Here is a 24,460-nt window from a genome sequence, read left to right on the forward strand (position 1 = left end):
TTGAAAGAAAGTCAAAATGTTTCCATATGAAATATTTTTGGCTGAAGCTATTTGAGTTCTCTCTGAATTTGCAAAATAGTTTAGGAGTACCAAAAAAAAAAAAATTTTTGGCAAAATTTCTATTTAGTGAAAAATCTGCTCAGCTGTACTAAAGACATCATAAAAGGGTTGCAAATTGAGATAGGTGTATGTGTAGTGGATGGTTGGTTCTTTTTTTCTTTTCCATGTTTAATTATGTCCCACTTGAGGCAAGAAAGTTATGTGGCCAGGTGGTAGACAGTTCACAATCTCTGGGACCTACTGATCTGAGCTGCTGCAGCTGTTTAATAATTAAAATTAATGAGACAGCCTTCAAGTCATACTCTTATTATCAAACCAAAACTTGTGAACTGAAGTTAATATTAGTTACTAATTGCTATGGTCTCAAACAACATAGTGGTATATGTGCATGAACTGTTTTCTTATGTATTTAAAGGTATGATGTATTGACTTTATTTAATGCTGTAATTGCTAATACGATGTCTGAATATTTGTATTTTTCTTGCAGTGAAGGTGAACGACCAAGCCAGAATGAAAAAAGGAAAGAGAAAAGTGTCAAAAGAGGGGGAAATCGTTTTGAGCCGTATGCCAACCCTGCTAAAAGATATCGAGCTTTTATCACAAATATTCCATTTGATGTGAAGTGGCAATCTCTCAAAGACCTGGTCAAAGAGAAAGGTAATGGCTGCTTTGGGTGGCAGAGTGGTGTCTGTCATCTTAACAGTGGCTGACTTTGTCCTGAAAATTTTAATTTATTAATTTATGTTGTTCTGGATAGAATTAGTGACATGAGTTTTGAAAGGGGTCTAGATTAAAGCCTTTTTGGTGTTGCATGATATCTGTTCTTAGGCAGCTTTCCACACAGGATAGTTCCTGTGTAGGCATGTTGGCATGTGGTTAATAGTGCTTCATCAAAGCGTGAAAGGTGCCATTGTCTCATGGAAACCGTCAGACTTTCTACATCAGGACTTGTTTTTGAGGTACTATAACGTGCTCTGAAGCATGTAATGTTTTTGGGTAATGTAGGTTGTCCATCTACTGCTGATTTAGTATATGTAGTTGTGTCCTAGAATCAAAATTTAATAGTCTGACTTGTGTTTAGATAATATCCGTATTGTACAATATTCAGGAGAACTTAAATGTGTTTAAGGGTGACCTACAAAGGAGGAAAAATTGGTTTGTGCCTCAGCATTTGCTACATTAAAGGAGGCATTGAAAAAATGTTCATGTTACGCTTCCCCTTTTTCACTCCCTCCCAAAACCTTTTTTCATATTGAATGACTGATTTGTGTATTTGGGAATTCTCTCATTGATAGATTCAGCATCCTTACCTCCTCAAAGGTGAAAACAATCTGAAGTACTTTAAACTTCTGCCAATATTCTATAATGCTTCCACTCAGATAAGTTCTACTTGTTTGCTTTTACTGATATTGGACTTATTCGTTTCCAGTCTTCCTGGAAAAGCGGAGGAGTCAAGATCTGAATTTCTAATGTAGTACAGTAGGGGCTCCCTACTTATGATTTAGAGGTCTCCAGTTTTTTAAAGATGCATAAAAGCATACAGATCATTTTCTCTTGTAGGTCACTTCTTAAATACATAGCAAGAGAATGATCCATAAATTGATGTGTCTTGCAAATTAGTGACCAATGTTTAATCGTGGCATAAACTAGGTAAGGAATGTTAGGTAATGTGCTCACAGGCTGTGGCCTAAATGACGGGGAACACAAATTTCCAAAAGGTTCTTAAATGTTTTTCTTTTTGGAGGCAAACTGGAATTGAATGCATATAATTAAATCTTAAGGACTGTAGGCCATAGGGAACATTCATAATTAAATGTCTTGACTTGAAACAATAAAATAGTGGTACCTGAATTTAACAACTGAAATACTATCGGTATTCTTAGTTATATCTCTCCTTTCAGTTGCCTTTGCCTGCCTGTAGCATTGTTACATTAATTATGAATGATCCTATGTTTTAGAACTCTATAATTTTTCTTGGATGTGCAAGAAACATTGGGTAACAGGACTGTCTGTATGTGTAGATGTCTTTAAGTACTATGTTGAATTCCGTTCCAAGTGTCTTGTGGTTTTTCTCCAGTTCACGTGGATGGAAAAGTCCGATGTGAGATTGTTTCCTGCCTTGCTGTTCAGCTATTCATTCCTGCAAGTGCTCCTAGGGGAACAGTAAAAACCTCTTCATTCTGTCTGCAGGGCTTGTCATGTTAAATATCCAGATGCATTGTTCTTGGTTTTTGGGACTGCTCAAAAATATTTAACAGTTTAGATTTGCTGTGTAGTTGCGATCCATTCTAACTAGTCATTGATTTTACCCAAATTGGTGGTCTTGTGCTGTGCTTGAACTTGCTGAATTGGTATTTCTTGTTACAAGGCGTAGTAGTTCCAAGAACCAGGAATGTGGCTTTGAAAATTCTGTTAGAATTCTGGTTTGTATGCGTAAGAATTACAGGCCCAAAATGTAATGTTTTGGGAGCATGTGAAACAGCTTTGAACATAAAGGATAAATGTAGGTGACGTTTTACGGCTCCATCACTCAGCAATCACGTAGAAGATTTTAAAGCTGTTCACAACAATGGCATAGCAGGTTGCTGAACGTAGAAGCAATTCACTTCAATCAGCTGTTTTGTGCCAGTAAGTATGGTTTAGGAGACACGAGCTTTGAGGTCTGCTCATCTCTCCAAATTGGTTTTCAGATGTGTACATCTGAAATCTTTAAAAGGTGGCACATCGCTCTGAAGAGTGATGCCTTGGTTCAGTTATTTCAGTGTATTGTTTGTTGGTGAAACTTAGAATTACAGGTGTGCAGTATCACCATTTTTAATAAAGCTCACAGATGTTCTTGTTTGAAACTCCCTTGTATTGGTTAACAAACCCTGTTGAGCTAAATTGATGTAAGTAGCATTGTACATTGGTTAAAAAAGTTTTGCAGATGAGTGAGGCTACATATAGCTTTTAGTGAAATGCCATTTTAGTATGTATGTGAAGTCTAAAAGTGAAAAGGGTTGAATGCCAAATAGCTCTCTCTATCCTGTCCACCGAACAAATGAAAAAGTGGGAGAGAGAAGCTAATTTAGTTTCCCTTTTCATCTGATATTTCAGAGCAGTTAGTGGCTCAGAGCTGTTAGCAGATCATACTAACTATCTCATCTGGGGTGTGATGACATTTACATGAAGTATTTGATCTGATTCTACTAAAATACTAAATTTTCTAATACAATTTTATAACCCTGGGAGGAAGTAGTTGGCTAGTACTCTCAATTGCAAGATGAAGCCACAGTACATCAATAAGAACTTAAGAGAAAATAACTAGCTGTTGAAGAAGCAAACTGGCAAGAGCTGTAATTGGAAGTACCCTAAAGTCATATTTGCGGTAGATAATTGTTATGAATCATTGACTACATCTGCAGTAACCCTTGCTGCATCCTTTTTCCTAATTACAAGAAATAACACTCTGGATTTGTATTCAGGGTAGGAAGAGAAGCAATATGTAAAACTGTTTCTTGATCAGATATATTCAATAGATCTATGTAGATGAGCAAACATGCATAAATTTCCAAGAGCAAACATGCACTGAAACTTAATTGTTTAAACATTGTCTCCCCACTCACCCCATCAACTCTTCAGATATTCTTGTTGGCTTTTCTGTTCCTGACTCAGGAAGGGGGGAGGGGTTTGTTTAAAAAGAAAAACAAAAACAAAAAAACCCAACAAACTTTAAGTGAGTACTCTGGTCTCAATTTTGTGTGCTCTGGGTTTGTCACTTTCCTATTAAACATTTATATTATAGTAGCCCACAAAAGCCCTAATTACTATTGGAGGCTCTACCATAGAGTGCCTACCACAAACACAAAGTCTGCTTGGTAGGCACATGTCTTGTTTTCTCCTTTATTTAAAACAGCTTATTAATTTTAAACTCTGGCCTGTTTTTAACTCTTGCCTATCCCTCTTTTGTTGAAATAAATCAGTATTCTAAAATGTATTTTCATCTGTTAACCTTGGAAACCAGCAACTTGGCTGAAACATCGTACTCTATACCCCTTTGACATACTGTGGTCACTGTACGCTAGGGGACTTGTAGTGTGCAGTGGTAGGGTCCACATAGATAGTAAATGTGTGGAAACTGGAGCTCTGTAGATGTATAGCCCAGCTTGCCATGCAGTAAAGATTCATGTAGACACACCTGTAGCCATAGTAAGTCTATCAATATATAAAATTTTGGGATAGTTACCTTCAGGAATTTAAAGCAGTTCCAAAGACATAAAATGCCCTCATAACTTGAGAAATAGGTTTGCATAAGTGTTTCATCACAAACCCTAAAAATCAAGGAAATCACAAGTTAAGGAAACAGTTTAATACAACACAGTACCAATTTTAGTGTATTCCCATCATGAATGTGTTGTGTGCTGCTTTCAATTTGTCCTTTTTATTAGTGAAGAATGTTTGGGCAATACTTATTCTCGATCGCTGAATCGTTTTATGATAACACATTTCACCTTTCCTTTATCTGATGCTCAAAGCTTTTCAAATGAAACTGGGGGAGCATGAAAAGCTTTGAGCACCATCTAGCAACTGCTTGAGCAATACTTGGACTTCTCTGTTGGAACTCTGTAAACAAACTCAGATATGGTCAAACTGATTTGCTTCTGGACGGTAGCGAAAACTATGGTATTGATTACTTGGAAGTTTATTAAATGGGACTCTGGCTTAACTGTTGGTCATAACATCATGATTATAGTTGACAAATTTTCTGGTAAGGATATTTGTCATCAAAAGAATGCTCCATGATCTAGGCTTTCATGTCAAGTTTTCTAAACCTTTATAACCTTCATGGCTGAAAAATGAGTATAACCAAGGTTCTCATTTTCAGGTTTGCTAAACCACCATTAGGGCGTGGGTGGATTAGATATCAGCCTTTTATAAAAGCAGTGCCTCTAGAATATATAATTATAACTTCTCATGTCTGTCTGCTTCAGACCATGAAATTTGGTAATCAGTTCTAGAAATAATACCTTATTTCAGCTCTTACTATATTGCATATGTCTGGGATAATCTAAAAATTAATGGATGAGATCTAGCAAAACTTCTTAGGAAGACCCTGCAAAAGTCAAATGTGTCTTAAAAGAACACTTCTTAAAAGCTTTCACTACAAAAGTCACAATTTTAAATGTCAGAAAGCAAAGAAAAAAATTCAGTGTCAAGCTTGGAGACAGCATTCAATCAGTAAGTAAATAAAGCATAATATGATTTTTAGCCCTGCTTTAATTGGAAATCATAATGCACACCACCTATGGAGCCAATCACTGTTTTGTAGTGTGCATGTATATCTTGGAAGTCATTAACTAATATCTATGGCATCTGTTTAAAAAGAGCTTCAATAAAATATCTTAAATCAAGCCATAGTGAGATGAGGGCTGTTTTTATAATGGGACTCATTATGCGTCAAATAGGAAATCTTTAAATCCCAACTTTGAGAAAATTTATATAGAATAGTTGATAGTTTTTTTTTGGGAAAAGGAAGCTGAAATGTCTTCTTTTTTTTTTTTTTAAAGAGAGAACTGCACCCATTTTGCTCAGAGCAGGCTTTGTGCTTAATGATTATTTCTGAGCCATCATCTTGTGGGAAGGGCCAAATTTTGTGTAAACTTAAATTGGCATGACTGTCTTCTACAGCAAATTTCAAATGAATGAACACACTTGTTTAATAAAGTCTTCTATTGACTTCAAAATAAAAATGACTATGCATCCTCTTCCTTCTCCCCCAGACTACTACTTTCCAAACAAAACAGAAATGTACAATAAGTAGTAATCCTTTATTGGCAGGGAGATGGAACAGACTTATTAGGTCGTCTGTTATTTCATGTTTAATAAGGTTCCCCCTTCCTTTCCAAACTCTTATGTTGAAAACTTAAAACAAACAAATTTTGAAAGAGTGCCCTAACTTGCATCTTTGATATTTTTAAACTTCATATCACATGTCCTTTCAGATGAATCCACGATGATTGTCAGTTCATGCCTCTTTGCAACTTGGAAACTAACTTTAATCTGCCAAAAATGACAATAGCAAATACCCACATACTTGCTAAATTTGTTATAATGCAGAATTCCTGGGCCATGTATTTGCAGTTGCTGTAACAAGTCTTTCTTCAAACGTTGATATTTTGCATTTTCATTACACTTTAGTTCCTTTCATTGAGATGCTGAGCTTCTCTTCAAAATATGGTATTCAAAACAGATTCTCTTGCTCCAAGTAAAATCTTACAAGTATCAAACAGAGAGGGGTAGTAGAAATATATCTAGATTGGGCAAGACTTGTTCGATCACTGAGCTCATCCTTTTTGAAAGTGTAGGTGGTTATCCCCCAGAACTAGTCCATAAGCTTTAGTAACCCTCGCATATCCTTATCTGGTACCTGTATGATATTTCTTAATTCAGTACTTGTGCATGCAGTGGTTCTTTATTTTAACCTTTGTTAGAACCTTTAATTAAAAAAAAAAAAAAAAAAACTTCTGCCAGGTCCTATAGTATATTAGTCTACCACTCAGGCCGAAAAACACTGATCAGATAGCATTGCCTCTGTACAATAGCTGAAAGGGTGGGGTTCATGTACCAGTCTGTGTTGGTGGCCCAGTGCAGTCTGACTTTCTGGCTGCTGGCAGAGGAGAGCATTGTGACTCTTCCTTCCCATATAGTGGTATTTATTTTTTTTTGTCTTTCCTTTTTCTCCTCACCCACTCCCAACAAGGGGAAAGGAAATATAGTTCTTGAACCAGGAAATGATGTGCCTATATATGGTAAGAGTACTTCCATGATGGACCTCTCACTCTTCTTCTGTACTTGGCAAGTGGTACTTGCCTGCTACTCGCTAGCCAGTAATTCTTTTATCCCTTATGCCTGTCTGCTCTTCTAATAAACAGACTTCATGTTAACAAAAATATTAGTTTTGCATCTAGAATGGGTCCAAGGGGCCTTTTCTTTACCTTTCAGGTTCTAGGATTTTTTTTATGCCATCTCATATCAACCATAGTTTTGTTTCCCCTGTAAGAACGTCATCTGGATCATACCACATGACTTACTAAGTGCAGAATGCACCTCTCACATTTCTTCTGTAATCTGGACTTGTTATCTTGGATGTTGGGCTAGCATGTCACTTGTCACATGGTGTCCCTATTCTGAAATTTGGCTGCTCCTAGAAGGAGGCTCAAATAGGTGTTGTTGTTTTTTAAGTGCAACTTTTGATACAGGTGACATTTTTTTAAAATGTGAATGTATAAGACTTGAACACTGAGAGCTCGGAGCAAAATTGGTACAAACTTCAAGGTTCTCTGTAAGATATGAAATAGCCACTAGAGAAGACCAGTAAATTTTGTGGTTTAAAGATCAGAACTTCCTGTAAAGCCATTAAGCTGATTATAGGGACAAATGTTAAATCAGCTTCTGACTGTGTTGAGCCAATGACCAAGGAAAAACGCTTGTTTGGAGGAGTTTGTGTAGATTTTTGTGTGTCAGTTGCAGCTGATTTGATAAGTAGTTTGGAGTGCAGAGCAATATCTTCCCAATGGACCAATAGTGCTACTGGGAGCATTAGGTCACTGCTGATTTCTAACCTTGTGACTTCAACTTTTGGCCTTTGTGAAATGGATTGTCTGTTGCAGGTCATCTGGGAATTTGTTTTTTTAACTACATAAATTCAAATCAAATTTGCATTCTTGTAAAAACACAGTGTGGTTGGACTCTGGCTGCTGTTGTTTAAACGAATGGCTTTCAGAATTTCCTGGTCATGCTGAATATTTATGCCCAAAGTAGTAGTTGGAAGCTATTTTTTGGCTGTATTGGCAGGAGCACTCAAAGACTGTGCTTAGTATGTACACAGAGCAAGTGGAGGCTGTCTCCCCCCAGTACAGAGGTGTAGGCCATAGAGACTTCAGCTCTAGATTTATGGTGCTCTTGATCTAAGTGACCTGGCTATTTGGATCCAAGTGTTGGCAACTATAGTCTTCAGAGATGGTCCAAATACTGAAGATGAGAATGGTAATGTAGCTTAGACCCTTAGCTATAAACAAACACTTGTTTATAAGCGTCTGCTAGGTTCACAGTAATTAATATAATTCTGGGATGTATTGACATGAGGTAATTGTTCTGCTCTCACCAGTGCCCAGTAGGCCAATTCTTCATCTGAGTCTCGTTCAGGGCACCACACTTTAAAGAAGATGTGGACAAACAGCAGAATGCAGAGAACAACAACAAAAATGATAAAAGGTTTAGAAAACCTGACCTCTGAGGAAAGGTTAAAAAACAAACAAACAAACAAACTGGAGAGGAGTATCAGAGGGGTAGCTGTGTTAGTCTGTATCCACAAAAACAACAAGGAGTCCAGTGGCTAGTTAAAGACTAACCGATTTATTTGGGCATAAGCTTTTGTGAGTAAAAAAATCTGCATCTGAAGTGGGTTTTTTACTCATGAAAGCTTATGCCCAAATAAATCGGTTAGTCTTTAAACTGGAGAAGATTAGTCTTGAGAAAAGACGACTGAGGGGGAGACCTGATAAGTATTCAAATATCTTCAGGGCTGTTATAAAGAGGATGGTGATCAGTTGTTCGCCATGTCCACTCAAGTTACAACACGCAATCTGCAGCAAGGAAATTTAGCTTAAATGTTAGGAAATCCTTTCTAATGATAAGGACAGTTGAGAAATGGAATAGGCTTCCAAGGGAGGTTGTGGAATCCCCCTCATCGGAGGCTTTTAAGAACAGGGTTAGACAAACACCTGTGAGAGATGGTCTAGGTTTACTTGGTTCTGCCTCAGCATGGGGAGGCTGGACTGAATGACCTCTTGAGGTCCCTTCCAGCCCTGCACTTCTAACATCATAGAATCAGTAGTGGATCAGTATTCATTTTAAAATCTTTCTTTAGTTCCCTTTCAATTTGGACTACTGATCCTGTTAGTTTTTGATCAATCCAAACGAAGGAGAGGGTGAAGTAACACCTCTCAACGCTTAGAGATCCTACTAAAGTTTCATGTTAAGGTTAATATGTAAGTAGTCTTGCTAGGAATTTAAAGTCTGTTTGGATACATTCGTTTTTATATAAATAAGCCAGAAAAGTAAGCCTAAATGGGTTTCTTCAGCTATACTTCTGTATGCCATTTGCTTCAAACTCAGCAGCCATTTTGGTAGTGGTATTTTGGAGGTATACAGTCTGGTTAAAGTGATCATGAATTGGCAATCCTAATCTTTTGTGGAGAAATGCAGATTTAGCTTTCCTACAAATTGTACTCTTTGCTACAGATTCTAAACATTCAGTTAATTACTTGTCTTGGGAATGAAAATTGCAACGACTTTCCTAATGAAGACTATCTTGAAGTTAGTCAAATTTAAACACCTAACCGATCTAAAAATGAAGTCTGTTTTCCCCTTTAATTTAATTGGGAGGTTAATAATCTAGCCTAAGTAAACACCTAGTTGAGTCACTGACACTTAGCTGGGTACAGTTTTGGTTTTGGAGACCCCTCTAATTGTCCCTTGTAGAAATCAGAGTGAAACATAAACTTGTAGCTGGTTAACGTCTGGAATATCTAGACAGAAGACTACATACTAGGTCAGTCTCCAATAGAAAGCTGATGCTTTTTGTGGAAAAAGGAAAACTATCATTGCAGACAATTTCCCATGGATTTGGATTGCCACAAGTGATTTGAGTATTAAAGGCTGAGGAAACTGATATTGTGGAAATAGCTTGTTTTTGAGGGGAGGAAAATCAAGAACCTGTTTAATTACCTTTTTGAAGACTTTACTGCACACCTGTAATGTCCAGCTTGGTGGTTTAGAGAATATGGAGTGTTTCTGGGCTTTCTTATAAGGCAGAGGCTCCATACAAGGTTGTTGACTGTTCTAAATTCCCATTGTTTTCTTGGCTTTTCTCCCTTGGTATATGTGTCGTCTGGAATCTGATTTGTAGTTGGTGAGGTAACATACGTGGAGCTCTTAATGGACGCTGAAGGAAAGTCAAGGGTAAGTGATTGAGAGAATTTCTTCTGTGGATTTTACTACATGACAAATGTAATTGTATGGTGGCGTGGAACCAAATGAAATCAAGAAGGTAGTGTGTATGGATAGTGGCTCTATATCTAGGCACTGCCCAAAGCCCCTCGTGGGATAGGGAGGAGGTGGGAAGGGATGTGCAGATAGTATCAGCATTGTGCTCAGTTGGTGTTGGCTGTGAGTGAATTATGCATGGACCCTAGCAGTATCTACAGTGGTATGTTAACGTAAAACGTGTCTTTGAAAATAATCATTTGTAGTTGTTGAATTTATAAGTTCAGTGTGCAAAAGCAGGTTCTGTAAACATGACACTTCCCATGCCAGTTAATATAAGGCAAATGTCTAAACTTAAGACATGCGTAGCTTTAGTAGGTGTCAAGCTAATTTCTGTTAAGTGAAGGAATGTTTTAGCAAAATCATAATAGGAACTCACTTAAGTGTACTGAAAGGATATGGATTGAGGATGAAGGAACATGGTGAGGATTTTGACAGGCTACAGAAAACAGGAAATGTTAAGTGTGTGGTGTTTTCTTGGAGAACCTGGACTTAGTTTTGCTTATTACAACGTCAAAAACTACAGTATAATCCTGATAATGTGTAGGAGTTAATATTTTTTGGAATCCAGGTAACACAGGTTATATTGGGTAAGCTTGTAATCTTGTTCTTACTATTTTTTAGAGTTAAATTATAAACCAAGTAGCTTTTAATTAATTTTAAATCTTTTTAAAGTTAACTTTTTGGCATTTTGTGCTTTACTTACTTTCTTCTCTTTCTTTCCCTCCTCCCCTCCTCCTTATTCGTCCATGAAATCACCACGTCAAGGGATGCGCGTAAGTTTATCAGTTATTACGGGGGGTGGGCAATTTCAAACTACAAGCAACATTCTTAATAATCTATCTTGTCTCCTCAGTGTTGTTGAATTTAAGATGGAAGAAAGCATGAAGAAGGCTGCCGAGGTTCTGAACAAGCATAGTCTCAGTGGAAGACCTCTGAAAGTGAAAGAAGTAAGATTTAAATCTGCTCTGTCTTGGCTTTTAAAGTGCTTGTTCATAATCTAATAAACTTTATGCTTGGCTAATTGGGATATGAAATCACCGGAAGGGTAAGTACATAAAATAATAAACTAAAACCTCTATATGAAATCAGTTCACCAGCTAAGATCTGGGCTGTCAAAACTTTTAGTTGTAGGTATATGCTTTACTTAACCTGAGGCATTGTTCTGAAATCTAGGTAAAAATGAACATGTGCGCATTGGCCAAATTTAAAGTCTAGGTGTTGAATGTGACAATTCAGAACTGATTGACAAAAAGATAGCAAGCAAAAGTGGCCATTGTTGCTAGTACATGTCTGTGTTTTGACTTGCAAAACATACGTGTACTTTTCTTGACTAAACCCCTCTGAATCTTTCCATAAATCTGTTCCAGAGAATGTTATGGAAGTGTTTGTAAAACGTGTGAATCTGAACATCAAGTAAGCATGTAGAGCAGAAGAATTACTTCTTGTGTCTTGCTTACAACACTGCTGCTAATATATCCCAGAATGGTGTGGGGGGTGTGGTGTTTTTTTTTTTTGTTTGTTTGTTTTTTTTTGTTTTTTTTGCAACAGTGTTGACTCATATTTAGCTTATGGTCCGCTATGTCTCCCAGATGCCTTTTCGCAGTACTCTTTCCTAGGCAGTCGTTTCCCATTTTGTATGTGTGCAATTGATTGTTCTGCCTTAAGTGGAGTACTTTGCATTTGTCCTTATTGAATTTCATCCTATTTACTTCAGACCATTTCTCCAGTTTGTCCAGATCATCTTGAATTTTAATCCTATCCTCCGAAGCAGAGTTGACGTTCTGTGGATTAATGGGTGACTAGGGTTAGCTTGGTGGTTTGAGCATTGGCTTGCTAAACCCAGGGTTGTGAGTTCAATCCTTGAGGGGGCCACTTATGGATCTGGGGCAAAAATCAGTACTTGGTCCTGCTAGTGAAGGCAGGGGGCTGGACTCTGACCTTTCAGGATCCCTTCCAGTTCTATGAGATAGGTATATCTCCATATATTTGAATTTGGTCCAGCACAGGAGTTGGTGAAATTGCTGCCATCTGACTGCTGTCTGGTCTCACTTCAGTTACCAGCGATTAGTTGTTAACATAGAAAAATCCATCTTCCCAATTGATATTAATTACGGCCCCTCACTGGAAGTCTTGTAGGCTGAATGAATGAACTAACCTTTAATTACTAGAGGGATCTTTGCCATTTTGAGTTCTGTATTTGTTGGAACACTCCCCCTTGTCAATTTCACTTTTTTTCCTCATACACTAGCGCAATGCTGCAGTGTTCAAATTACCATTCGCTACAAGGAAGTAGCTATTGGTATAAAAAAAACAAAAAACAAACAAAAAAAAAAACCTCCCTAATCAAAACATTTTTAATTAGTATTAGCTTTTTAAGACCTACATTCTATGCAACCTAAAATGTGGTCCAGAAATCACTGGTGGTCCAATAAAAGATATCTCACCCACCTCTTTTCTGTCATCTCGTTACATTTAGTTATTGTTTAGGCAGATTGGAGTCCAAACTACTATTGGCTATTAAGTGAACTTGGACAAATCACTTAATCATTTCTGCCTTAATTTCAAATCTGTAAAGTGGTGCTAATGATACTTGTCCTCTAAACCATTTTGAGATCCTCAGATGAAAAGTGTTCTTGCCCTCCTTGAAGGCTGACTGTACAGGTATTCTTTAGTAGGTAGCCAAGTCGTTATGGTGACTAACAAGCTTTTCTATAGTTAACATTGAAGCTATTCTGATCAGTCTTTTTTAACCACTTTCCCTAAGAATGCTAAAATCAAAGTAGTCCACCTGAAACTGTGTACACCATATTTGTCTGAGTTAGATTTTTATGCTGAACAGGCAAGGTATTTTATAGCTCTGAAGATTCCAAATCTCAGCTAAGAGTCATTTTATGAAATTTCCCAATTTGCTTCTGGCTCTTCGTATCTCAGGAACAGATTTAGCTAAATCTCTGTAATATTTTACAAGCCAAAGAGCCCTTTCAAAAGACCGATATTACCACGAATACTAAAGCACAGTTAGAATCTTAGACTATCAGGGTTGGAAGGGACCTCAGGAGGTCATCTAGTCCAACCCCCTGTTCAAAGCAGGACCAATTCCCAACTAAATCATCCCAGCCAGGGCTTTGTCAAGCCTGACCTTAAAGACCTCTAAGGAAGGAGATTCCACCACCTCCCTAGGGAACCTGTTCCAGTGCTTAACCACCCTCCTAGTGAAAAAGTTTTTCCTAATATCCAACCAAGCCTCCCCAACTGCAACTTGAGACCATTACTCCTTGTTCTGTCATCTGGTACCACTGAGAACAGTCTAGATCCATCCTCTTTGGAACTCCCTTTCAAGTAGTTGAAAGCAGCTATCAAATCCCTCCTCATTCTTCTCTTCTGCAGACTAAATAATCTCAGTTCCCTCAGCCTCTCCTCATAAATTATGTGCTCCAGCCCCCTAATCATTTTTGTTGCTCTCTACTGGACTCTTTCCAATTTTTCCACATCCTCCTTGTAGTGTGAGGCCCAAAACTGGACACAGTACTCCAGATGAGGCCTCACCAGTGCCGAATAGAGGGGAATGATCATGTCCCTCGATCTGCTGCCAGTACCCCTATGTATACAGCCCAAAATGCCATTAGCGTTCTTGGCAACAAGGGCACGCTGACTCATATCCAGCTGCTTGTTCACTGTAACCCCTAGGTCAGGGGTCGGCAACCTTTCAGAAATGGTGTGCCGAGTCTTCATTTATTCATTCTAATTTAAGGTTTCGTGTGACAGTAATAAATTTTAACGTTTTTAGGTCTCTTTCTGTAAGTCTATAATATATAACTAAACTATTGTATGTAAAGTAAATAAGGCTTTTAAAATGTTTAAGAAGCTTAATTTAAAATTTAAATTAAAATGCAGAGCCTCCCGGACCAGTGGCCAGGGCCCAGGCAGTGTGAGTGCTACTGAAAATCAGCTCATGTGCCACCTTCGGCAAGCGTGCCATAGGTTGCCTACCCCTGCCGTAGGTCCTTTCCTGCAGACCTGCTGCCTAGCCGCTCGGTCCCTAGTATGTAGCAGTGCATGGGATTCTTCCATCCTAAATGCAGGATTCTGCACTTGTCCTTGTTGAACCTCATCAGATTTCTTTTGGGCCAGTCTTCTAATTTGTCTAGGTCTCTCTGTATGCTATCCCTACCCTCCCAGCGAATCTACCACTCCTCCCAGTTTAGTGTCCTCTGCAAACTTGCTGAGGGTGCAGTACATGCCATCCTCCAGATCATTAATGAAGATATTGGACAAAACTGGCCCCAGGACTGACCCTTGGGGCACTCTGCTTGATACCGGTTGCCAACTAGACATCAAACCATTAATCACTACCCATTGAGCCCAATTAACTAGCCAGCTTTCTATCCACCTTATAGTCCATTCATCCAGCCGATACTTCTTTAACTTGCCGGCAAGAATACTGTGGGAGACCGTATCAAAAGCTTTGCTAAAGTCAAGGAATAACACGTCCACTGCTTTCCCCTCATCCACAGAGCCAGTTATCTCATTGTAGAAGGCAATTAGGTTAGTCAGGCATGACTTGCCCTTGGTGAATCCATGCTGACTGTTCCTGATCACTTTCCTCTCCTCAAAGTGCTTCAAAATTGATTCCTTGAGGGCCTGCTCCATGATTTTTCCAGGGACTGAGGTGAGGCTGACTGGCCTGTAGTTCCCCGCATCCTCCTCCTTCCCTTTTTTAAAGATGGGCACTACATTAGCCTTTTTCCAGTCATCCGGGACCTCCCCCATTCGCCATGAGTTTTCAAAGATAATGGCCAATGGCTCTGCAATCACATCCGCCAACTCCTTTAGCACCCTCGGATGCAGCGCATCCGGCCCTATAGACTTGTGCTCATCCAGCTTTTCTAAATAGTCATGAACCACTTCTTTCTCCACAGGGGGCTGGTCACCTCCTCCCCATACTGAGCTGCCCAGTGCAGCAGTCTGGGAGCTGACCTTGTCTGTGAAGACAGAGGCAAAAAAAGCATTGAGTACACTAGCTTTTTCCACATCCTGTGTCACTAGGTTGCCTCCTAACCTGTAGGAGAACACTTCAACCTCCCTGGCCACACAATAGCAGATCTTGAGGTGGCCATCCTGCAGCAAAAAAACTTCAGGACCAGACTTCAAAGAGAAACTGCTGAGCTCCAGTTCATCTGCAAATTTGACACCATCAGCTCAGAATTAAACACAGACTGTGAATGGCTTGCCAACTACAAAAGCAGTTTCTCCTCCCTTGGTTTTCACACCTCAACTGCTAGAACAGGGCCTCATCCTCCCTGATTGAACTAACCTCGTTATCTCTAGCCTGCTTCTTGCTTGCATATATATACCTGCCCCTGGAAATTTTTACTACTTGCATCCGACGAAGTGGGTATTCACCCACGAAAGCTCATGCTCCAAAACGTCTGTTAGTCTATAAGGTGCCACAGGATTCTTTGCTGCTTTTAGGTTGCCTCCCTCATTCAGTTGACTTAGTCACCCCAGTTTGCATGCTTTTCAGAGTGGATGGTTGGAGTGACTGGCAGCGAATCCAAATGAGAGTAGGTGTGGCTAGCCTTGAACAAGAGCAAGAAAGGAAGGCCATTTGAGGAACACGGGGTCCTGAATGGAGAAAGCCATATGTGGAGCTAAGAGGTTGTCTGGGAGACCCTGGGATTTGTCCCTGCGTGGCTTGCAAGGTTTGTCAAGAGAGCTGTTATTGAGGAATCTCTTGAAGACTTTTTTAAAAACTATATCTTAACCCAGAGTTAAAGTTGCAAGAATTTATCCACTGTGCCAGAAACCCTAAATAGTTGTGGTTGTCAAACTAATGCTTGTCTGGAAATTACAGGCTACGGAACCAGTTTACAAAAATACCCTGTATTATTGAAAAGTATGGAAACAAACTTCTAAAGTTATCCAATTAATCCTATTTATTTCCTATTTATTGGCTTTTAATCTCCTGGGTGGTGGGTGAATCAGTGGATAAGGTTGTCTGTTTCTAGTTGTCACTGTTAGAGGTAGAATTATATTCATTTGAGTGACCTTAACTGAGCATTTATACGCCTTTGAATGTCTTGGTTTTTTTAAACTGTATTTCCTCTCAAATTAACCTTTCCAGTCCCCCCAATCCAGTTAATTCTTTTCTGCATGTACTGCATTTTATTCCTCTGGTGTATAGCTTGCTATGGCCCTGTAATTTTGGCTTACATGTGCACTAGTTCTCTTGTTCCATATTGCATCACAAGCTTGTATCTACAACTTGCTGTCCATGGTCTCTTGTATAGATCTTCTTCATCATGGCTTTGCCCATGTTAATTCTCTTCTGGATTTTCTTCAGGTAGAAGCTTTCTTTGGCTTGTCTACACAAGGTGCTCAGTCAGCAGTACAACAATATTGGTGTAACTGCTCCAGTGGCTAAAACTAATTTAGACAGGGTCTCTATTCTGTACTGAATCTTAATTTCCTGCCTCTCTGGGTCCCTGTTGTTCATCTACACTGGTATTCACGCTATCAATTTAGTATCCTTTGCACGTGTAGCTTGCTGTTAACCCATGTTCTAGGTTATTTAAGCATTTATAATTTTGTATCCCAAGTACCTGAGTAGGTAAGTTTTCCCTCCTTGCTATCTGGAATGTGCTGTCATTTATTGCCCTTCATGCTCCTTCAGACAGCTTTCAGTGAAACCCATATTCAGTTCAGTTTGAGCTTTTCAAGTGTGATTCTTGAGTCACTATCAGATTGTTCCTCTTAACTTTTTTCAAAAACAAGCAGTGAAGTGGTGCCTGATACAGGCTTCTGAACTACTTTTTACCGATGACTTTTATTATTGAATCATGGGAGTCTTGCCATTAAATCCCCCTGTGTTACTGGGAGTAAAGTTGGCTCTGTAGTGTCCATATTGAGTTTAGTGAGTTTTGCCATCTTGTTGAACATGTTACTCTTACTGTTTTGCAGGATCCTGATGGCGAGCATGCCAGAAGAGCAATTCAGAAGGCCATGGCAGCTGGTGGCATGGGTATTGGCCCAGGACCAGGAGGCCCTGGAATGATCAACATACCACCCAGCATCCTCAATAATCCCAACATACCCAATGAGATTATCCATGCTTTACAGGCTGGGAGACTTGGAAGTACAGTATTTGTTGCAAATGTAAGTACGGTGTGATGTCTGGGCAGAAGATTTGGGATTTAACTGGATTAGGTACAGCTCTTCATTTGGAGAGCAATCTGCCAGGGATCAGGCTCTATTCTGGCAAATTTACTTACTTTGAGTAATCAGACTAGATGATCCTGATGGTCCCTTCTGACTGTAGTCTATTAATAGTGTCCTACTCTGTAACTAGTCCTGTCGTCTTCAGTTGGACTACCTGCTGAGGAAAGTAGTACTTGACATGATGGGTGAGGTATTATCTTTTATTGGGCCAACTTCTGTTGGCAAGAGATGCAAACTTTTGAGCTTACAGAGAGCTCTTGAGGTCTGGGAAACTCAGGGTCACAGCTAAATACAAGGAGGAACAGATTAATTAGAATAAGTAGTTAACACATTTCAAAGTACCGTTCAAGGTGAAATGGTCTATTAACACCCCTCCAGTCATTGGGGTAGGCGAGGGAATATAGATTGTTGTAATAAGCCATAAATCCAGTGTCTCTTCAGCCCCTGATTTTTAGGGTCTAGCAAATTTATGAATTTAAGCTCCTAGGCTTGTCTTTTGAAAGTGTTGTGCAGGTTTCCTTTGAGGATGTGGAATAATAGGTCAGATAGTGATCGCTTTGTGAAAAGCGTTCGCCCACAGGCAATATGGTGTTTCTTTTTCATCATTTTCCGGTGTGAGTTTATTCTAGAGCATGGTGATTGGTTTGGTTTCACCCACATAGTTGTTCAGGCATTTATTGGGGCCACTTCACCTTGAATGATCCCTTGAAATGTTTTTACTACTTATTCTAAATAATCTGTTCCTCCTTGTATTTAGCTGTGGCACTGAGTACATTTCCAGACCTGAAGAAGAGCTCCGTCTAAGCTGGAAAGCTTGTGTCTCTCTCCAACAAAAGTTGGTCCAATAAAAGATCTCACCTCACACACCTTGTATCCTGGGACCAACATGGATACGACAATGTTGCCTACATATTTGACATGAGTTGGGGTGACAGTATCATGCCTGAGATGAAATGCAGTATTCACGTGTCATACAGCCAAACAGTGCACATTCCACATAATGACACCTCAGTACTGCACCTGCACTGAATCTCCAGACTACCTTACTGTATAAAGAAACATCACTTTATTGGGGGAGGTATAGGGTTGTGAGTTCAATCCTTGAGGGGGCCATTTAGGGATCTAGGGCAAAATCAATACTTGGTCCTGCTATTGAAGGCAGGGGGCTGGACTCGATGACCTTTCAGGGTCGCTTCCAGTTCTATGAGATAGGTATATCTCCATCTTATTATTATTATTATTTATCATAGAATACTTCTTGCTGTGCACTTACACTGTAGCAAAACTCAGTAATTCAGTTAGAGTATTCTATCACTAATACTGATCAGCGGGATTCTTCTGGAGTTAAGGTACTCGCTATGCGTGAACGGCTTGTATTCACTTTGCTCTGGTTTGAAACTTTCATAGCTGACTATCTTTGAGTTAACACTTTCTGCCATTTTTGCAAAGATTATTGAATTTATTCTCAAATCTACAGCACCTAGTTCAGGAAGCTTTCAGTAAACAATATTTGAGGCTACTTGTTGGGAGAAACATTACAGAAGGTTTCAAACAGTATGTTTTTCTTTCAGTTGGATTACAAGGTTGGCTGGAAGAAACTGAAGGAAGTGTTCAGTATGGCTGGCGTGGTTGTTCGAGCTGACATACTAGAAGACAAAGATGGCAAAAGTCGTGGGATTGGCACTGTTACTTTTGAACAGTCTATTGAAGCTGTTCAGGCTATATGTATCCTTTCTGAAGAAATTCTGCAATACTGAAGCAAAGACCTTTTAAAATAAGGTTTTCCTAGGTACCAGACAAGACTTCCAGTCCATCATGTCCCATCTGATTCCTCGTGTGAAAGCAAATGGCAGACTAGTAGAATTGGCATTAGTTAAGAAACTCTGATTGTGCTTCTGTCTCTCACATGGAAATTAAGCACCATCATCTTGCCTCGTGGTAATACATTGTCACCCTGTCATAGACACTGAGGAAACCGGTGAAGAAACCTGGGTGTAAATGAAACTTTATTTTTGTCTAGCTTAAGTAAACTGTTGACTTGAGGAAACAAGAATGTATTGGAAAGGGGCTCCATTTTGGAACAACATACTGCATATCTTTGGCTGGAAATGTACACAGCTGCCTCTTAGGTGTACCTAATAATTAAACACAATATAGATTTGCTAGAGGGGTTTATTTTAAATCCCTTTACGGATGACCAGTGAGGGAGATTGGGGGAGAAAGGTTTGTGGCATTCCCTGTTTTATGATGTATGAAGGTCTGGACCTTTTTAAATGTACCTGCTTTTTATACTGTAAACTCTGGTCCTGTCTACCTTTGCTTTCTTGGAAGACAGCTAATAAACGTGATAATCACAGATGCCAAGCAAGTGATCCTAATGCTGAGGGGAAACAAATTTTTATTCATATTTTTCCTTTGTGAGCACTTGTAACAAAGGAAGAAAGAATTTTACAATTCAACTTTTCAGTTAAAGGCTGAGCATTCAGAGTACTGTGTTCCAAATCAGGCATCCAGATAAAAGGGGGAGACACGATTTGATAGCTATGATGTTTTTAAGCTGGCTCACAATGGGAGGGTGGATTAGAGAATGGGGTGTATGTCAGGAATGAGGCTCATATTAGACTAAGTACTATAGCATCATATAGTAGAGGTACATGTGTCAAAATGGACATGTCAGAGGTTGAGTTTCAGGCCTGAGCAAAGTTGCTAAAGTTTCTGGAGTAGAGTTGATGTTTGGAGAAATTTAAATTGTCTTCTGGCTTTCAAATGCATAGTTTTTAATGATACATAATGTCTTGCAAATTTAAGGTGCCACAAGTACTCGTTCTTTTTGCTGATACAGACTAACACGGTTACCACTCTGAACCTGTCATAGAGTCTTAAAGACTCTTATTTGGTTAGGATTAAATATGTTTATAATCTTAATTTTTCCCAACCAAAAAACACTGATGAAGATACCTTTTGAAGCTTCAGCTGATGGATTTTAAGTTCCAGGGAGGGAGAGCAAGGATGGCCAGACCAATGCTTCAGAGGGAATGGATGGAACAGGGCAATTATTGAATGATCCATCTCCTGTCGTCCAGTCCCAGCTTCTGGCAGTCAGAAGTTTAGACACCAGAGAGCAGTGGTGTGCTCCTTAATATTGTGGCTTAGTTAGTTCAATCAGGGAGGATGAGGCCCTGTTCTAGCAGTTGAGGTGTGAAAACCAACCTCGTTATCTCTAGCTTGCTTCTTGCTTTTATTTATGCACACGCACACACACACACACACACCCCCACCCACCTGCCCCTGGAAATTTTTACTACTTGCATCCGAAGAAGTGGGTATTCACCCACAAAAGCTCATGCTCCAAAACGTCTGTTAGTCTATAAGGTGCCACAGGATTCTTTGCTGCTTTTACAGATCCAGACTAACACGGCTACCCCTCTGATAAATGACTCTAAGATCTTTCTTGAGTCATAAAAGCTAATATAGCCCTCATCATTTTATGTGTGTAGTTAGGATTGTTTTCCAGTGGGCATTACTTTGTATTTATCAACATTGAATTAATCTGCCATTTGTTGCCAGTCACTTGGTCTAGTGAGATCCCTTTGTAACTCTCCACAGTCAGCATTGGACTTGAGTAATTTTTTTATTGTCTGCAAACTATGCCACCTCACTGCTTACCCCTTTTTCCAGGTCAGTTATTTATTTGTTGAAGGGCACTGGTCCCAGTACAGATCCTTGGGGGGGGCTCTGGTATTTATCTCTCGCCTCTATGAAAACTGAGCATTTATTCCTACCCTTTGTCCTATCTCTTAACCAGTTACTAATACACAAGTTACCAGTTACTTATTCCATGACTGCCTATTTTGCTTAAGAGCCTCCCTGCTGTGGGGTGGGGCTGATACACTGCCAGACATTAACAGCAGTACAGCTTCAAACTTTAAGTTTTTTAGCAATAAGATTTTTGGACTAATATTTTGAAAAAAAAATCCTTAACTTAAGTATTAGCAATGTTCAACGGGCAACTGCTTTTTGACAGACCAATGCATGTAAAAATGGTAAGTATATTCACAGTCCTCTTACTGTGTAATGTGATATCAGAACATGGGTTGGATATCCTTATGGCTGGCATTCAAACTGTGGTCCATGGAACACTCACAAGTTGAGAACCAAGCAATGTGTTAATCTGGTGTGGCAGGGGAAGGCAAGGAGAGAAATGGAGATGCAACTGTGAGGATTGTTTCGTCACATTTAGTTTGTAGGATGAAATGTGAGAGGTCATCAGACTCGTTAAGCACTCAGAACTCTTCATCATCGTGCTGCTGCTTCAAACCCAGCCTAAGCACATAGGAAACACAAGCAGCTGCCATAGAATGGCTATGTGGCAGCATAACAGAGGCAAAGGATCAAATGAATCTGGATTTTGAACTGGTTTCATCACTCAAAGCTGGAATAACTTTTTGTTTACTGGTACATATCTGTCTTATGGCTAGGATTGCTGTTTGTAGAGCACTCTTGAGGACAGCTGCAATTGCTTTAACAGAAAGCTTTAGTGCCAGTTAAAATTTTATTTATGCCATCAGCAAGCACCTAAACGATTTAAATGCATTTGTATTGTTAGTGTAGCTAAATGCAGATTTCCAAGTTTCCCCTATTGCTATTTCTCAAGTTGCATTGAGGAGGCTAAAGTGCCAGTGCCTTGCCCATAGAGAATTCTCTTCTCGGGTAATCCCCCCAAAACGTAACTTCAGGAAATGGCCATATTTATGAATTGCCTACTTGGCAGTAAGTCCATAGTACAGTTATGGATGTTGTTTGCCAGGAATTGTCATAGCTTTCAGAGGGTTGGTTCCATTAAAAGGTGCTGCCAGTAATCTCATGTGTGGGGTTTAATGCTGTTGACCTGTTTTCAGGATGAGCGAGCCTTTCCAAAGGGAGACTTCTTCCCTCCAGAACGACCCCAGCAGCTTCCTCGTAAGTTTCTTTAAAACTAACACCTTGAATTTATGGCTTGCAGGAGTTCAGTTTGCTATACTGCAGGAATGGTGCAGGAAAGCCTCCTTGGCAAAGAGTGCCATAAAGCTGATGTTGCTAGGTGAGGTGAGGAAGGGCTTTTATTCCAGGTACTCCCTAATACTCAAGGCGACAGGAGGGGTTAGCCTCTGTGGTTTGGGGATCCCTCAATCAGTTCTGGATCAAAGGAAAGTCAAGATGGTGTCTGGAAACATCATGCCTCTTAAAGGCAGGAGGCTGGCTTTGTGCTTTGAATTCTATAGCATTTAAGTATCCACAGGGATGCATCTACAATCCCTAGTAAGTGCATCTGTATGTGAGAAGGAAGTTGGCTGTTTCCTTACCTTGGCTATTGAATGATCAAGAACAATACTCTAAAAAGGATGAGCTGTTCCCCACTGGATTCCCACTGATCTCAAATGGAGGGGTGTTAACTTATATATTAACTCATTTCTTATCCTCCATCATCCAAAAGTAAACGTTCATTCTTTTTTCCATCTTGCTGTTTAGAAGACTTTCAGCTCTTGCATTAGGGCTGACCTTTGAAAGTACCTAAATGGGGATTGGGAGGGAGATGCTTGAGGAAGTAGAGAGAGGTGGTATTGCACCACCTATCATCACTATTTCAGATCCAACTTCAGAGTTTCGAGAGTTCCCACTTACTCAAGTGCTAGAAATACAGACCCAAGAGTGGGAATCCACTGAGATCTTCAGAACAAAATAGTAATTTTGTCACTTTAAGAACAAAGCTTGCTATCATCTGTGCCCCTCCCCAAAAATTACTTTTTTCTCTAGATGGGCTTGGTGGCATTGGCATGGGATTAGGACCAGGAGGTCAGCCTATTGATGCAAATCATTTAAACAAAGGCATGGGAATGCCCAACATGGGACCTGGAGGTAAGAAAATCACACTTCTTACTGTGTGTGCGCTTCATTAAGTCTTTTTCCGAGCTTTTCATATGGCCTAGGGTTGCTGTCTTTCCAGTAAAGAGAACCCAAAACGTGCTTCAAAAAATCCAAACTGCTAAAGTATTTGTCCTCCGTGATGATCCAAAGTAGAGTGGATTTACGTACCACCTTAAATTCTAAATGAATAGATGGAACATCAAACTCACATACCACCTGTGGTACATATACCACACTTTGGAAACCCCTTGCCTAGTACATACCTCATTTTCTGGTTCTTGTACACTAGGAGCAAACAGTACAAGGGGATGTTAAACTTTCAAAGTAGTCTTCTATTGGAAACTTCTTACTGAGTTTGGAAAGCCTTTTGATTTCAGAAATCTACATTTAGACCTCTAACTATTTGATACAGTGTTCCCTCTTATCAGTGTTCCTCTATGGTAATATTCTGAGATGGGATTGTTTGTGCTTCGGTCAGGCTTTCTTTTTATGTCCAATAGGGAAGTGGCACTTCACCTGAGGCTATAATGCTTCTTGTCAAAATAGAACACAGAAGTTCCAAGTCAGATACCTGAAGGTGTTGCATTTCAAAGTATTGTCATAATTCATAAGCGATTTGTGGCTTCCTACTAAATACCAAACATCAGTAACTGATAATTTGACCTCCATTTAGAATCCATAATTCTAAGTTGCCTGGAAAATGAATACTGGATTCATTACATGCTACTGTGAAAGAACCAATTGTGAAGTTGCATTTCTAACAACTTTCAATTTGAATATGCTCATGATTTTTCTGCTGTTTTGTCCTTTTAGAAAGGATTTCATGTCATCTTCTCCCCAAAGAGCTCTTGTTAGTAGATCTGCTCGTTCACTACTTTTCTCAGTATAAGCTTTTAAACCAAAATCTAAGTCCGCATTCCTGCAAAGTAACTTTGAGAAGCTGAAACATCAGACTGATTGTATGCATGTATAATTCCATCTGTAAATAAAGCTTTCTTTTTTTATTTTGAGGAATGGGAATGGAAGGCATGGGCTTTGGAATAAATAAAATGGGAGGTAAGCTACTGTATATGCAGTTCTGAAGTGCAAATAGCTTTTTCATATATAAATATATCTTTATTTGTCTTTGGTATTAGCTATCATTTACGTAGACTGATATCTCCCTGGAAATACCTTAATTTAGGAAGAA

The 24,460-nt window shown here is 39.4% G+C and overlaps 1 protein-coding gene across 2 annotated transcripts in view; it reads left to right on the forward strand.

Annotated features, from left to right (window-relative positions):
- Nucleotides 1-24,460, forward strand: part of HNRNPM (heterogeneous nuclear ribonucleoprotein M) — a 49,846-nt gene that overhangs the window by 12,552 nt on the left and 12,834 nt on the right. The window contains exons 2-11 of one of the 2 annotated variants that reach the window (XM_039515166.1): nt 548-717; nt 10,010-10,062; nt 10,915-10,922; nt 11,003-11,096; nt 17,110-17,304; nt 18,939-19,092; nt 21,361-21,410; nt 22,266-22,326; nt 23,161-23,262; nt 24,283-24,327. In XM_039515166.1, the coding sequence (XP_039371100.1) occupies nt 548-717; nt 10,010-10,062; nt 10,915-10,922; nt 11,003-11,096; nt 17,110-17,304; nt 18,939-19,092; nt 21,361-21,410; nt 22,266-22,326; nt 23,161-23,262; nt 24,283-24,327 (932 nt within the window). Of the gene's footprint in view, nt 1-547; nt 718-10,009; nt 10,063-10,914; nt 10,923-11,002; nt 11,097-17,109; nt 17,305-18,938; nt 19,093-21,360; nt 21,411-22,265; nt 22,327-23,160; nt 23,263-24,282; nt 24,328-24,460 lie in introns of those variants that run through there. The other variant, XM_039515167.1, reaches the window with a different exon arrangement.

Source organism: Mauremys reevesii, linkage group 26, assembly GCF_016161935.1.
Source record: "Mauremys reevesii isolate NIE-2019 linkage group 26, ASM1616193v1, whole genome shotgun sequence".
In the NCBI taxonomy this organism is placed as follows: Eukaryota; Metazoa; Chordata; order Testudines; family Geoemydidae; genus Mauremys; species Mauremys reevesii.